The 16,896-nt window shown below is 40.5% G+C and overlaps 1 protein-coding gene across 1 annotated transcript; it reads right to left on the bottom strand.

Moving 5' to 3' along the window:
* Positions 1-785: 785 nt before the first annotated feature.
* Positions 786-16,197, bottom strand: anxa2a (annexin A2a). The gene is made up of 13 exons (XM_062547199.1): positions 16,122-16,197; positions 14,819-14,878; positions 14,553-14,646; positions 8,209-8,303; positions 7,906-8,019; positions 7,408-7,498; positions 7,048-7,127; positions 6,899-6,958; positions 6,226-6,319; positions 5,842-5,937; positions 3,127-3,185; positions 2,750-2,872; positions 786-1,287 (listed from the first exon to the last, which is right to left on the bottom strand). The coding sequence occupies exons 2-13, from the start codon at positions 14,864-14,866 to the stop codon at positions 1,228-1,230; spliced, it is 1,014 nt and encodes a 337-aa protein (XP_062403183.1). The 5' UTR covers positions 14,867-14,878; positions 16,122-16,197; the 3' UTR covers positions 786-1,227.
* Between the last annotated feature and the right edge of the window lie 699 nt (positions 16,198-16,896).

The raw sequence follows: 16,896 nt of genomic DNA, 5'->3' as shown, positions 1-16,896 counted from the left end.
CAAAACGCATTTGTAAAAAGAAAAATTAGGAAATAGCATGTGCTAGATTTTTGCCCAGACATTGTTATGTAAGGGATCATTTAGATGTCCAAAAAATAGTGACAAACCCACAACATTCTTCATGATTAGTTCGACATAGGGAAAGTGTACATAAATAGGTCTCTGAACTTGCACTTGCACTTTACAACACTGAAGACTGCTGTAGACTGAATATTTCAAGTATTTCTTTCAATACTTACAGTATTTCTAGCCATAATCAGTTACAGTAATCAACCAACAATGAAATCAATTGAACAAATAAAATCTGTAGACAAACAAAAACTACTGCATAAAGTACATACACTTTGACTCTGAAGAGCAACTACTGCAAAAGCAACAAGACTGTATAGCACACCTGAGTGCTGCATTTTCAATTTTGCACATGTGTGCTTACACACCTGGTGGATGTGATTATCCAATTCGTTCATTAGTGTAGTCATTGGCAATCCGGGGCTTTGTAATGACAAGGAAGTAACCTCACAATCCTTATCTGTGTCTAAGGTGTGGAAATGTGTGTAGAGTTTTACAAATCACTGTGTGTAATGTTTTGCAAAAAGGGTGAAGCAGACATTGTGTGTAATGTTTTGCAAATCTGTGAAGGTGTTTTGCTCCTTGGAGTAAAATTTGGCTAATTGTGTGAAAAAAAATATTTTAGTGTGTAAACAATCGTAAAAAACTGTAAGTCATGGCCTTGCCACACTGAAGATAACTGTGCAGCAGAGAACAAACCTTACGCCACACTTACAGAGTATTCAACATAGTTTATTTTCAAAACAAAAGCACATAAAAAAGAGAAAACAAATAACTAGGTTACACAATTGTCAACTTGGTATGCCTGACGCCATGTTGAGTGTTTGACATTCACACCAGTGACTCAATTCATTTGATCACTCCATCCAGTGTCTTAATTTGATACTATGATGAATGATGAATAATGGACGTGACCATCCTAAATTGACCAGTCGTTGATTTTACACAATACATTGCGTAAAAAGTTTTGTTTTGTACAGTACATTGTGTAAAAGCTGGATATTGGTTGCAGGTGTAGGTAAGCAACACTCACATAACAGTTCGACTGGTCATCCTTCTAGATTTGGAAGTGGACTGGAATGGTATTTTGTGGTCTACTTTAAGAGACATGATATAAGAGGTCAGAGATAGAGGGTGGACACAGCTAGCAGCCCCGCTCTAGTCATCTCCTCCACACAGGGTCAGCAGGGCTCTCTGGTAGTCACCCTTAGTGTGTTCCTGGTGGGGGCACAGGGACTATGTTAGCTCACTCAGACACACGCATGGCATTCAGATACATTACAATATATCATGAAATAACCGAAGTACCGGTATACAGTATATGATAGTCATAAGAGTGGGACTATTAATGAGAACATAAGACACCAATTTGATGTAATTCTGTTAAGGTTAAGATTATGTTATTACAGTTTTTTACGATTGTTTACACACTAAAATATTTTTTTTCACACAATTAGCCAAATTTTACTCCAAGGAGCAAAACACCTTCACAGATTTGCAAAACATTACACACAATGTCTGCTTCACCCTTTTTGCAAAACATTACACACAGTGATTTGTAAAACTCTACACACATTTCCACACCTTAGACACAGATAAGGATTGTGAGGTTACTTCCTTGTCATTACAAAGCCCCGGATTGCCAATGACTACACTAATGAACGAATTGGATAATCACATCCACCAGGTGTGTAAGCACACATGTGCAAAATTGAAAATGCAGCACTCAGGTGTGCTATACAGTCTTGTTGCTTTTGCAGTAGTTGCTCTTCAGAGTCAAAGTGTATGTACTTTATGCAGTAGTTTTTGTTTGTCTACAGATTTTATTTGTTCAATTGATTTCATTGTTGGTTGATTACTGTAACTGATTATGGCTAGAAATACTGTAAGTATTGAAAGAAATACTTGAAATATTCAGTCTACAGCAGTCTTCAGTGTTGTAAAGTGCAAGTGCAAGTTCAGAGACCTATTTATGTACACTTTCCCTATGTCGAACTAATCATGAAGAATGTTGTGGGTTTGTCACTATTTTTTGGACATCTAAATGATCCCTTACATAACAATGTCTGGGCAAAAATCTAGCACATGCTATTTCCTAATTTTTCTTTTTACAAATGCGTTTTGCATTTATCACTGCAGTGTGAAACTGGCTGCAATAGTGTCTGATCATTGAGGACTGTGTTTGTTAAATGACAACTAATAGCATTTTTACAAATATGTGTATATGTTTTGACTGAAGTGTGAATGTTTTGACTGAAGTGTGTATGTTTTGACTGAAGTGTGTTTGTTTTGACTGAAGTGTTTCATTTTGCAAAGAATCTAGGAATTATGCAAAATGAGTGTGGCGTTTGGATACCTGTGCTTAAATTTTGTTAAAAAGAACTCGGTTTGAAAAATTGTGTGTAAGCAATTGGAAAAAACTGTAATACATTGTGGTACGTGGTGCCACAGTATGTACAGTACATGGTATATAAAGTGATATAAATAGTCTGGAATGTATTCATCTTATATCTACATTGATGTAACTCTTAATTACCCTTTGCTAGCAATACACCCACTTGCTATACCTCTGTACACAACAGGAGGACTTTGTGAACTGACATATTAACTGATTGATAGACAGTAATATTTATCAGTGCTCTCTTGAATATCAGATGTAAACGACAGGGATGCTACTTACAGCGATGGTCTGGTACAGAGACTTGCCGTTCTGCTTCTTAAACTCGGAGCGAACCTTCATCAGGTCCACCTCGCATCTGGAGACCATGATTCTGGTCACGACTTTGTCCTTCGCCGATTTGCCCTGAGACAAGTTAAGGAGAGGAAAAGGAAGGAGTTGGAAAAAGGCAGAGAAATGGCCTCATGCACAACCACTGCGCTGTATGATGCAACTACAGTGTAAGCCATCTGCAACGTAAGCAGCAATATTATTCAAAGAGGGGGAACTGTACTTTTATGTTGGCTCTCTCTCTAACTTGGTATGAAAAAGAATAAAGTTTCACTGAAAACAGAAACATCTTTTAGTTGGTTCTTAAAAAGTGCATGAAGTTGACTTACCTTCATGGCTTCGCTGAGTCTGCTGGCAAAGTATAGCTGTTTGTTTTCAAAACACTGGACTGTGGAAGAGATTGTGAAGGCATTAGGATTAGGTTAAACCGCCTTAGTAGCTGTGCAGACCAAAAGCTATGAAGGTATTATTGGGGCAAAAGTCACGAGCACATTTAACTGCAGATTTCGCATTCGCACACTAAAGTCACAAATGTGTAACCGTACATTTGAAGTTGTAGATATTTTTTTCATACCTTGTTAACACAAAATAGGGCTACGGGTTCACGAATCCGTTCTACAAGTTCACAAAACCGTTTTACAGATACACGAATTCTCACCTGTGCATCACAAGTTCCTGGCCTCATCCCCTCGAGACTTTTGCTCCATTTACACTGCAACGATTGGGGCAAAACACATTCGCACATCCGTGTTTCATAGTCTGAGAACATGCACAACATTCGTGCATTTGTAAACCCAAATGTGAACTAATGCAACAGAAGTTGTGCATCTGTGAAATGTTTTCTCATTAATAAAAGTCTTACACGACTACAAGTGCATTGATACAAGTGCTTGAGTCTACATCTGCGAGTTTCCGTCGCTGTTTTCCGGGGACGAATACTTTTGCACCAATTATACCACCTGGCGATGTGCAAAACCGATTTGTACTTGTGCACGCAGAGAGCATCGATCGAAAACAACACAAGGCGGCCGGATCTGGATCTGGATCGCGCCCACACATCCCTGCTCATATAAGTAGCCTAACCTCCGCTTGTTTCCTCATCAATATAAAGACAAGGACGCACGATTTGTAGATTTTCTTTTCACAGAGTGAGAAAACATACTTCGGAGTGATTATTTGCACCCGGGTGTAAATAGTGGAATGGAGGCATTTTCTTATTTGCACCCAAACCTGTAATGCGTGCAGAAACAGATGGGATGGCCTACCTAAATCTAACAAGTTAGGATTTTTAAAAACAATCTTTTTGATGGAAACGTGGTGCTAAATTCCCATAAACGTGTTCAGTTAACGGGTAAAACCGTCCGTTTGTAAGCAAAATCAAGAATTACGAGTTTGTTTACCGTCACTGAGCAACCAGAAGATAGAAATATTAGGCTACTAGCCCGTTGCATGTACTAGAAATTGTATAGGGTAGCGGGTAGGCGCATGGGCCATGGTTCGAAGATTGGCAGTTCGTATCCCATTAGTAACCTATGGCTTTTTTTTGCATGCCAATATAGTTGAAAGAGTTGTTTTCTGTAGAGGAGTTGACTATTTAGAAGCGTTCTACTCACAACTGTAGCCTATTTCTATAACTAAAATAAAACTAGACCATTTTTGACAGATTCATTAAGCACAAACTCTTATTTGCCGCGAAGTAACGTCATCAAAGAGAAGAGAGTCGTTCGCACATACTTTCAAAATATTTTAGTTTGGCATGCAAAAAAAAAATGCATTAGCCTACATTTGGAGTGATTTGAACCACCAATCTCTGATTCATGGCTCATGCACTTATCCGCTAACCTACATGACTTCTACGTTATGCGATTGACTGGGCTAGTAATATTTGTCTATCTTCTGGTTGCTAGGTGACGGTAAACAAGCTCGTAATTCTTGATTTTGGTTACAAACGTACGGTTTTACCCGTTAACTGAACACGTTTATGGGAATTTAGCACCACGTTTCCATCAAAAAGATTGTTTTTAAAAATCCTAACTTGTTAGATTTAGGTAGGCCATCCCATCTGTTTCTGCACGCATTACAGGTTTGGGTGCAAATAAGAAAATGCCTCCATTCCACTATTTACACCCGGGTGCAAATAATCACTCCGAAGTATGTTTTCTCACTCTGTGAAAAGAAAATCTACAAATCGTGCGTCCTTGTCTTTATATTGATGAGGAAACAAGCGGAGGTTAGGCTATATGAGCAGGGATGTGTGGGCGCGATCCAGATCCAGATCCGGCCGCCTTGTTTTGTTTTCGATCGCTCTCTGCGTGCACAAGTACAAATCGGTTTTGCACATCGCCAGGTGGTATAATTGGTGCAAAAGTATTCGTCCCCGGAAAACAGCGACGGAAACTCGCAGATGTAGACTCAAGCACTTGTATCAATGCACTTGTAGTCGTGTAAGACTTTTATTAATGAGAAAACATTTCACAGATGCACAACTTCTGTTGCATTAGTTCACATTTGGGTTTACAAATGCACGAATGTTGTGCATGTTCTCAGACTATGAAACACGGATGTGCGAATGTGTTTTGCCCCAATCGTTGCAGTGTAAATGGAGCAAAAGTCTCGAGGGGATGAGGCCAGGAACTTGTGATGCACAGGTGAGAATTCGTGTATCTGTAAAACGGTTTTGTGAACTTGTAGAACGGATTCGTGAACCCGTAGCCCTATTTTGTGTTAACAAGGTATGAAAAAAATATCTACAACTTCAAATGTACGGTTACACATTTGTGACTTTAGTGTGCGAATGCGAAATCTGCAGTTAAATGTGCTCGTGACTTTTGCCCCAATAATACCTTCATATAAAGCATCCATGCAACCTTAAAAACGCTCTTTCAAAGAAACCTGGGGGGTCTCAAAGATACACTAACATCATGCAATAACAATCACCTATTGTCTCAACGCTACTCAACATGTCTGAGAATAGTAAGAGAGCTCAGAGATGGTGGCAGCCCAGATAAACTGCGGGGTTTGTGTGTGTCGAGGTGCAGACGTACCCAGGGTGAGGAAAGACTTCTCCAGGTCCCCCTTCACCTCCTTCCTGATGCTCTCCTGCATGTCATATGGGCTGTAGCTCTTGTACCTGTCAAACACTGTTGCAAACACACACACACCAAAGGGGGCAGTTAGTTATTATGTCTTTGCTGAACAGCATTTATATCTGTCAGCTATAGAACACATTAGAAAATAAACACTTCCCCATAAAGTAAATGTACAAGAGACTATCCTTTTTTTCTCAGTCCAAGTGTAACAATTCTGTCATGTCTGCCATTCTTAAATGGAGAGCAGTTTGTAGTTGTGTTTTAGAGTTATAAGTCTGATTCAGATGAATGTTATTTTAAAAATAAGCCCAGAGCACAGCTCATGTGTGGGCACAGTACCTTTCTGCAGGTGAGGAACACTCCTCTCCGACATGATGGAGACCCAGGTCTTCACGTCAGTGCCTTTCCTCTTCACGCCAGCCTCGTACAGAGCCTGCACACAACAAGCACAGAATTCATATAGATCTGCACCACACTACACTAAACTGCTGGAATATGCACATGCAGTATTTCATTATTACACTCAAACGTCTCTAGCTTTAAAAACCTCCTGAAGTTCCAACTCTTCCAAGAGCACCTTCTCTCCTAGCACTAATGACAACCGGACATGCGTAAGCTAGCACTTGACCTTGACCCATGGTGAATAGATGACCTATGACCTTCTCCATTCTAACTATTCCTCTTCCTCTTGCCTTACCTTTGCTTGAACTGTCATTCTACACAATGCGAGTAGTACTTACTGCTGCACTAACCTACAGTACAGTAGTCTCCTGGTCACACTGTACCTCAATTGTTCCTTTTTAAAGTGGCTTTTGATGAAAGTGTCATCTGAATGACTAAATGTAGTCTTATATTACTGGCTAGTGATGACACGTTAAAGTATCTTAAATTGAGTATACTGACAAACTCACCAGGCCCATTAAAAACAACATGGTTGAGCCATGAGGGAAAAAATACTGTGAAATATACAGTAAATAGACACAAAAGGAAGCCAATGATATGTATAACTTACTCTGGCATCTTCATCGATCTTCTCGTAGTCTACCACGTTGCTTGGCTCATCTCTCTTGGCCTGTTTTGGAAAGAAAGTGACTGCAGTTACACAGGTGTGAACAGCAGGTGATGATGTCTGCTTTAGGAGAACGGCCAGGTGAGTCCTACCTCCACGAGGGCCAGCAGGAGAGCCCGGAAGTCTCCCGACGTGTCTCCAGCCACATCCTTCTCCAGATCCTTCTTGAAGACTGTGGGGATTTGATCAACACAACTTTCATCATTATTGTAAAAAAAAAAAATGACTGTGGGGCAATTGCTCTGTCACTAGTTTGGAGTTTAACATGGTTTTAAACTGCAGTTGGAGTTGGGAGTTGGAGTTAAAAACCGTGTTAAACTCCAAACTAGCGACAGAGCAATTGCCCCTGTATGTCTGTAAACGTTCCTTCAATGATTGATTTGCGTTGTGATTGTGTATGGTGAACTGATAATCATATCTTATGGAGGACTGAATGAATCAAGAAGCCTTACGTTCTTTGTAGACTCTCTTGATCTCCACGAGCTCTACTCTGCTGCGGGAGCAGACGAGCTCAATCAGAGTCTCCTCATCGGTCCCGAGACCCTGCCAAGAGACATTAAAACGCCATCAGTCACGCCATTACACACATGGCCATCATGCTGCAGTGATCAGTGACAGTGATAATGGCCCATCAGCTAACATGTCACACACAAGCCTGAAGAACTGATCAGAGATCCATGTAGACCATTTGCATCACAGATGCTTCTGATGCGCATCCACTCAGAGTACAATGAGGGCAAATTAATCTGGATAAGGCAAATTCATCTGGATAATTACACATTATAGGTTCTGGGCTTACATCTTTACTTAATGACAGACTAAGTCCATGCCACAGCCAGTCTGTGGGAGCTTCTACGTCTGCATATTTACAGACAGAAATTGCAGGTGATTTTTTTGAAAGCCGCATTATGTCATGGTTTTGCTAACTGGTGACTGCTGTAACTCCTCACCTTGATGGATGCTTTGATCTCAGAGGCGTCATACTGTGAAGTGCTCTTCATCAGACCCAGGACCAATGCCTCCAGAGAGCCAGAGAGCGCCCCCTTCAGGGCAGTGATCATATCCTGCACACAAACACCATGCAAAGTTAAGGAAGTCTAGCAGCAGCAGTAGTAGCAGCAGCTTGCAAAGACGACTGTGCTGGTTTCATCATAGGACTCAAAGGGACTATGAAAACAAGCTTAGCCAAGCAAGAAAAGATTCATATTAAGGAGGAGCGTGATTTAAATTCAGTTTCCTCCACGTCTCTGTACCTTCTTGGCTCTCCTCTCATAAGCGAAGGCAACCTCTCGCCTCTGGTTGTATGTGCGTCTGGTCAGGATGTCGGTGATGGTCTGCTCGTCCACCCCTAAGACAGAGAGCAAAATGTTTGATGTCTAACGTGATATCTAAAAATACTTAACAAAATATATTACAAGCATTTCAAATCTGTGCTGTTTAGCTGTTTAGTTTGGAATGGCTAATCATTCAGCTTTGATTTTCTATCCATTTGAAATCTCAAGTCATTCAGTTGAAAGTGATTTTTTTTTTTTTTTTTTTTTTTTAATTTGTATTTTATTAGTGTTCAGAATCCAACGTACATCTATTTCAATATTTCGTATTCTATGACAGACAATAAATGTATTCTCTTACATATTCAGGTATTCAAAGAAAACATTCAAACATACAATTGAACAAACAAAGTAACAAAACTATAAATAAAACAGGGATAAATCATCTTCCATAAAGTAAAGAAATACAGTCAGCAGGCCATTTATCTGTGACATAATTGCACCACTTTTGCCAGTGTTCAAGAAATATTTCCATTCTTTGGTTAACATGAGCTGTAATCTGCTCCATTTTGTAGATTTCTGTAACAATGTCTCTCCATGAAGTAATTGTTGGACACTCTGGTAGTAGCCATTTTCTAGTAATAGTCTTTTTACTGGCCACCAGCATTGCATTTATCAAGTGTTTGTCCCCTTTCAGCCAGCCTTGAGGTATATTTCCAAGATACAGAGTCTTAAAGTCCAAAGGAATGTCCTCACGAAAGATGTCCTGTAAGGCATTGTGTATCGCCTTCCAAAAATGTTTAATGCTGGGACAGTCCCAGAAGATATGGAAATGGTTTGCACTTTGGTGTCCACACTTTCTCCAGCAAATAGGGATGTTATCGCTATAATGAGATGACTGAGATGGTGTAATGAAATATCTTATATTATTTTTCCAGTTGAACTCTCGCCAGCTCATTGAGCTGGTACATTTCCATTGGTTCTCCCATATTAATGTCCATTCTTCCTCAGAAATATCTACCCCAGCCTCCTTTTCCCATTTTGTTTTAATGTATGTTGTTGAGTGGGATTTAAGATCCATAAAGCATTTATATATAGCAGATATCACTCCTTTAGTGAGATTTGATTTATACGCTCTTTTAAACAATTCTATGAGACTGGAATTAGCCTCTGTCACATTTTTAACTTTTGTGTTAACAAAATGCCGTAACTGTAAATATCTAAAGAAATCCTGTTTCTCCAATAGATAATTTTCTTTAATAATTTCAAAACTAAACAATATGTTTCCATTCATAATATTGCATAGGGCTGTTATTCCATTAGTTCTCCACTTTTTGAATCTGGTGTCCAATTTATTTGGGGTGAAGTCTGAGTCGTATCCACACCATTTAAGGGATAGTAAATCTCCTTCTAATTTATATTCCCTAATGATACTTTTCCACACCTTAAGGGTCAAATTGACCCATGGATTATCAGACCTGTCTATGTAGTGTTGCAGTTTAGAGTCAGCTATAATTGCTTGTATTGGAATGGGAGATAAGTTTTCCTCAATGTCTTTCCATTGTGCAGAGTATGAAGGATTGCACCAGCATATTATAGCCCTTGTTTGGGCGGCATAGTAGTATTCTTTGAGGGACGGTAAGCTCCATCCTCCCTTCTCCTTCACCAACTGTAATGTTTTGAGGCGAACCCTTGGTCTCTTGCCTTGCCACATGTATCTAGACAGCATTTTGTCCCATTCATTAAACTGGCTTTGGGGAACTTCTATTGGTAGGGTTTGAAATAGGTATAACAATCTGGGTAATATGTTCATTTTAATGGATTGCACTCTTGAGCTGAAACTGATAAATGGGATGAGGTTCCATCTTGTGATATCTTCTTTGATTTTCTTGTGTATAGGTGAATAGTTACATTCTGATAGTTTTGAGAGATCTTTAGGAATAGTTATGCCTAAGTATTTAAAGGATTTTGTTTGCCATGACCATGGGTATTTGTTCTCCATTTCTGATGTTGGATTATAATTATATGATAGCACTTGGGTTTTACTCACATTGATCTTATATCCTGATAATTGTCCATAATACTTTAGTGCTAGCATTAGATGAGGCAAAGAGTATGTTGGCTGTCTGAGAAAAATTAGCACATCATCTGCGTAGCATGCTAGCCTGTGCTCTCTCCCCGCAAGATGAATGCCTTCTATCTCTCTGTGTTGTCTTATATATTGAGCAAGTGGTTCAAGAAAAAGTGCAAATAATAATGGTGACCATGCACAGCCCTGTCTGGTACCTCTTTCCAGGGTAAACCTATTTGAGAAATAGCCATTGACCTTGACCCTTGCAGTAGGATTATTGTATAATGCTTGTATGGTTTTGATAATCCTGGCATGGAAACCAAATCTATGTAGAACTCTGTAAAGAAAATCCCAATTGACCGAATCAAACGCTTTCTCTGCATCTATACTAATTATTATTGCTTCCATTTTGTTTTTAATAATATGATTCATAATATGCAATGTTCTTCGTATATTGTCTTGTGTTTGACGCTGGTGTATGAAACCTGTTTGATCATTATGGATCAATTTAGTCATAAACTTTTCAAGTCTTCTGGCCATGATAGAGGTGAACATCCTATAGTCTATATTTAAAACAGATATTGGTCTAAATGATGCACACTCCGTTTTATCCTTGCCTTCCTTTGGAATAGCAGAAATAATGGCCTCATTCCAACTAGGAGGTGTTTGTGCCTTTTCCAGGACCCAGTTCAGTGCAGGAAGTATGGTAGGAATCAAATCATTCCCAAACTCCTTGTACCATTCAGCTGTATAACCATCAGAGCCTGGAGATTTACCTGCTTTAAGTCTTCTAATTGCTGCCTGCAGTTCATCTTCTGTTATCTCCGCTAACAGTTTTTGATTTTGCTCTTCATTCAGAGTGGGTAGTTTCAGGGTGTTTAAGAAAGTGTCAGTCTGAGCTATGTCTCCTCCTGGGACTCTTGTATATAAAGTTCTGTAAAATGCTTCAAATGCTTCATGAATCTCGCTTAATTTGTTTCTAACCTTGTTTGTTCTAGGGTCACGCACTTTATGAACGGTATTTTCAGCTAATTTTTTCTTCAGTTTCCATGCCAGTATCTTCATTGATTTTGGACCACTTTCATAATGTCTCTGCTTCAGATACATGAGGTTTCTTTTAATGTCCTGTGTGGTTAAACTTCTAATTTCATTTCTGACTTTCTCAATTTCCTGAAATGTATTTCCATCTGGATTAATCTTATGTTTTGATTCCAAATTCTTCAATTTTTGTTGTAGTTCCTCTAAAGCTTTTTTTCTTTGTCTTTTTTTATGTGTAGCTAGTGCTATAATTTTCCCTCTTAAAACCGCCTTCATAGTGTCCCACAATATATGAGGTGAGACCTCACCATTATCATTATGTTCTAGGAAAACCCTTATTTCTTTTCTGATGTCTTGTTTGAAACAAAGATCATTAAGGAGGCCAGAGTTAAATTTCCATATGGTATTTCGAGGTGGCAAATCAAGGTCAACAGTTAGATATATAGGTGCATGGTCACTCAAATCAATCGTCCCAATATCACATGCCTGTACTTTATCTTTATCCCTTCCAAATGTTATGAAATAATCTATTCTTGTGTAAATGGAGTGAGGTACAGAGTAGTGGGTGTAATCTCTTCTCTGTGGGAATAATTCTCTCCATATATCAATAAGTCCCACATCCTTGAGAAGTGTATTAACTTTTCTGTATAGAGACTTTGTTTCAGCTTTACCACTTGAGGAGTCAAGTTGTGGCTGTAGATGGATATTTAAATCCCCTCCACATATCAGCAGGCCTTCTGTTTCTGTTATTATGATATCAATTATCTTTTGAAAAAAACCCATATCGCTTCCTGGGGGTGCATAGATATTGAACAAGGTTATTATATTTCCATCTATATTTCCCTTTATGAGAACATATCTACCCTCCTTATCTTTTATTTCAGATAGTTTTTCGAAATTTATCTGTTTAGAAATAAGAATGGCTACTCCTCTTCTAGGTCCTGGTTTATACGATGAAAAGAACACGTTAGTAAAGCCCATTCTCTTCAATTTTTCATGTTCCTTATCATTTAGGTGGGTTTCTTGTAAATATACCACATGTGCCCTCTCTTTCTTCATTTTAGTTAGAATTTTAGAGCGTTTGATAGGATTTAACAGCCCGTTAACATTGTAAGAAATTATTTTAACTTTGTCACTAGCCATAAATTATGTCTATGCATCATTATGCCTAAACAGATTTCAAGGGATTTACTCCCTAAAACAAAAAAAACGGTAAGAGACATTATCCCATAATAAAACAAAAAACAGAACAACAGAGATTCCAAGGCTGAGGTCCTGAAATGACCCTTAACTAAGCTAGAAAGAACGTCTAGCTTGGGAGGAAAGCCTCTCCTTCTCATAGGTTGAGGGCCTCCGCTGAAATTTCCCAACTGGGAGAAAATAAAGTCTTTGTCCATCAGTGCAACCTAGGCTAACTTAAGGTCCAGTCCCTCCATTGTACATTATATTTTAACATTAGTCAGGGAAGCATTTTTTATATAGGTCTAAGGAAATATTTGTTGTGACAATTACTACCGTTTCTTATCTTCCGTCCATTCCATTCGGCTCTTGCTGTGTAGACGTCCGTCTCCGACCTCGGGCCTCCACTCTCTCCCATGCAGTGCGAGACAGCTGCGTGGCTAAATCCTCCTTCGGTTCAGGCCTGAATACGTTGACGGGGAGCCCTCTGTTCTTCATATCTGTCGTCGCTTCCTCTGCCGATTGATAGAGCCGCGTTTCGTTCTTGTAGAACACTCGCAGTTTGGCTGGGAATGGAGTCTGGAAGCGAATACTGTTATGTTTCAGAACTCGTTTTGCCTCGGAGTATTCCTTGCGCCTCTGCACAACTGCTGGGGCGTAGTCCTGGTCGAAATATATCTGCGTTTCACCGTCCATAAGCACCGTTTTCTTTCCCCATGCTTTCCGTAGGATTTCTTCTTTAGTTTTGTATCTCAGGAATCGAATCACTATTGATCGTGGCTTATTTTCCCCAGTAGGTTTAGGAACAAGTGCCCTGTGCGCTCTCTCGATGTCTATATCCGTTTCTGTGGGTATTTCAAGTTTATCACGCAGTAGCTTTTCCACGAATTCTACCATTGATGTTCCCTCTGCGTCTTCTGGTACATTAAATATTCGGATATTTTTCCTTCTGGATCTACCTTCTAGGTCCATCACTTTATTGTCGAGCCGGGCCATTTCTTTTATCAGTTTCGTTAACACTTGTTCCACAGTCTGGGTGCGGTCTTCTACCTCACCAACGCGATTCTCCACTTCCTCAACTTTTTGGTCAACTTTTGTAAGTTCAGACTTGATATCGCTCAACTGCTTATTCATATCTTGACGAAAGTCCAGAATCTCCTTCAGCACTTTATCTAGGCTAGTACTAGCCGCCATGGCTTGGTTTGAGCTATCTTCTCCACGAGGCGAATTAGAATTACCTCGACCAACTGACTCAGTTTGCTGTTCTGTACCTTTTTTTCCGGGTGCTTCCCTTGTTCTCGTTTTCGCCCCAGACATTTTGACCGTGTTTAAGTAAAAACAAATATTACTTGAATACTTTTTGGGGCGAAATATATTAGTTCTTGGAGGAGTTACGCTCTCAAGCAGCCATTCGCTGTGCTGACGTCACCGGAACCGAAAGTGATTTTTTTAGCAATTAAACAAATATGTCTTCCTATCATGACACTTCAAACAACTTTGATAAAGCACATGTTTACAAACATGATTAAATCAGGTTTAGACTTGACCCCGTCGGCCATGTTTTGTTGACGTGTGCACAAATGCTCAGTGCCTGTGTGTGTCCATAGCAACCAGGGCCCTAACACAACCAGTGGAACATTACAGCGGAGCGGAGCGGGAGGATGCAGGCCGTCATTAAGGCGTGGGCCAACGCCAAGCTCCCACTGCGGTCTCGCGGCTTCCAGACAGGAAGAGTGACTCACTTGTACCAGCCCGGTGAGATCAGCCCAGTGAAAACTTTACTCCGACAACCACTCTACTCTACTCTACCCAGCAGAGGATACACCCGGCTATTAAAAGGCCAACCGGAAAAAAAAGAGAGCCCAAATTGAATCCAGTAGGAACTGACAGTGAAATGCTGTTTTCTGTTCAGAGAAGGGGGAACAAACTTTTTAACTGGAAAAACTCTTGAAGTAGCTCCTCTTTTCTAGTTTGTCTCATAGGTTCTCTCAGCGGTTAGCGGACATGCTAACTGAGCAGTCAGTACTTTTCCTCTTACCCTTTGTTTTGATAGCGGTCTCAATTCTGGCAGCATCCTTGTCAGGGTCGAAATCAGGGGCAGGAACCACAGTAGGGTGCAGGGGCTCGGCTCCCTGCACATGCACACAACAGAAGAGGAAGTCAGCTCTGCCATTTTTCCAGCTGTCTGATCACTCATACATGTGTCTGTCATTTCAGGGGATTGGCACTTTTTTTTGTTCTTTTTGATTTGATTGCAAAGCCATATCCTGTGGCTACACGGAGAGACACGTTAGTGTTGCTTACCCCAATATTCAGGGTGAGCTGTCCAAGGAATTCAGATACCAGAGCCATGTTTCAAAGTTTCTGAAAGATAGAGAAGAGAGAAAGAAAGAGAGAAGTTCACTTCACCACTAAGACACAGCCACTTTTCACATTTTCCTCAGTCTGAAGTGACAAAGCATCACACTCCTTCTGCGAAGGTCCCATGATGCCTCATTCACAGTCGCCTGTTATGCAATTAGGTTTAAGGAAGCAAAGGTCCTGTTAGTTCTGCGAGCGGGTGATAGCTGCTTGAGGCAGTGTGTGTGCTAGGCAACCGTGAATTGATATTGTCTAGCAACAGTTGGGGATTCCATGAATAACATGTCATGTGTTCTTCACTCCAGAAAATGCACATGAGTAAAACCAGACTTTAAAAGACTGATTTACAACATTTGTCTTAGGGCAAAGAATGAGGGGGGAAAAAAGTCACTCCCGTTACTAAAATCCCCTTCTCTCTCTTTCAGACACATTCTTTCCCCCTGTTGGAAAAGATGAGTAATAGTTCATGAAGACATGCAACACGCTGAAATGTACTCTGTACACCGAGGCACTCCACACAGCTTTCTGAATATGGTATTTAACCTGACTGTGATTCAAGGCAGGTAAATGGACTCCATTTTTCAGGAGGAGAGTGATAGTATCACACAGTGACCTGGCAGTGACACATTTGAGGCGAATCTTAAGTAAACACATTTATCAGACTAGCGCTGTGGTTAGCCTAATCCACAGGCTTGGAGACACACCCAGTGAGAGGACTGAGGAGAGGAGAGAAGAGAAAGAAGAAAACGTCTCTGAAGCATGTGTGTGTGTGGGGGGGAGAGAGAAAGAGAGAAAAAGAGGGAGAGAGAGAGCAACTGCTTTGTATGACTGAGTGTGTTTTACACCTAGGGGCAGAATTTTTCCATTTCCTCTCTTCTCTTTTCTTTTTTTTCACTCCAAAAATCTTAAAATTTAAAACTTTTTCAAAGAGACTTTTAAGGGGTAACATGCGCTCTCTAAAAGTGGATTAGCTTATCCACAGAAGAGAGTTTAATCCACCCAATAACCACACTGCAAACCCAGCCTCAGGAAAAAATGATACTGCAACATTTCACAGTCATGTGCAATCTTGTGGTACAACACGCACACACACACCCAGACACACACACAAACACACACACACACACACACACACACTTACATACCAACTTTTTAGTCAGCACTTAATAGAGCTATGTAGTTCAGAAGAGTTGCAGAGGACAGGGGTACAGAGTGTGTTCTGAGAGAGTAGTTTGGCTGGACTTACCTGAGTGTGCAGTGTGTGGAGAGAGGAGACTGAGTCCAGCAGTGAGGAGAGGAAGGGCTGTGGCAGGGGCTAAATATCAGAGGAGGACCGTGCCGGCCATGACCAAAGTGGGGCAGTCCCGCCTCTCAGGGACACACCCAGAAACACACACACACACACACACACACACATATGCTCCACTCCTGCCATGAGCCACCCTCTGGCTCCACCCTAGAGCAGAGAGAGTGATACGGGAATCTGATACTCTGTTCACTCCACATCCAAACCTACAGCCTCTGGACCTCTGGATCTGTTTTAATTTGTACCAACTTTTAATTCCTGACACAAACCAGCAGCCTCTGAACAAAGTCAAGATTTAATTGGATGTCCATAATGCGGCTTTGAATCAGGGAAGGATTCAAAGGCTTCAAGATGGATGCATCATGAAACTTCTCAGGAACTTCAGAAACAATGACATGGATTTTACAGATAACGAATTCAAGGCTCTTCATTTATTGTTTGTGTTGATACCAGAATAAGCTAGGGAAAGCTATCGGACCGTGCAAACTTGTTACTGATTAGCAACTTACTCTCCACCTGGGTGCAGCTTCCGCTGCCAAAACACTAGCTCCTGATAATAACCATGGATTGAGCTGATAGGGTTTATGACGCTGCTCTAGATTTGCCAGTCGAAAGATCCCTCTTCCTTTCGACACTTTCACTCTACGTTGCTATGGTGACAGAGTGCCTATATACTGCTGTTACCGTGGACAACTTAATGGTTGCAAGGAAGGGG

Source organism: Sardina pilchardus, chromosome 10 (genome assembly GCF_963854185.1).
Source record: "Sardina pilchardus chromosome 10, fSarPil1.1, whole genome shotgun sequence".
Classification (NCBI taxonomy): domain Eukaryota; kingdom Metazoa; phylum Chordata; class Actinopteri; order Clupeiformes; family Clupeidae; genus Sardina; species Sardina pilchardus.
This window is presented reverse-complemented; position numbering and strand designations above follow the sequence as displayed.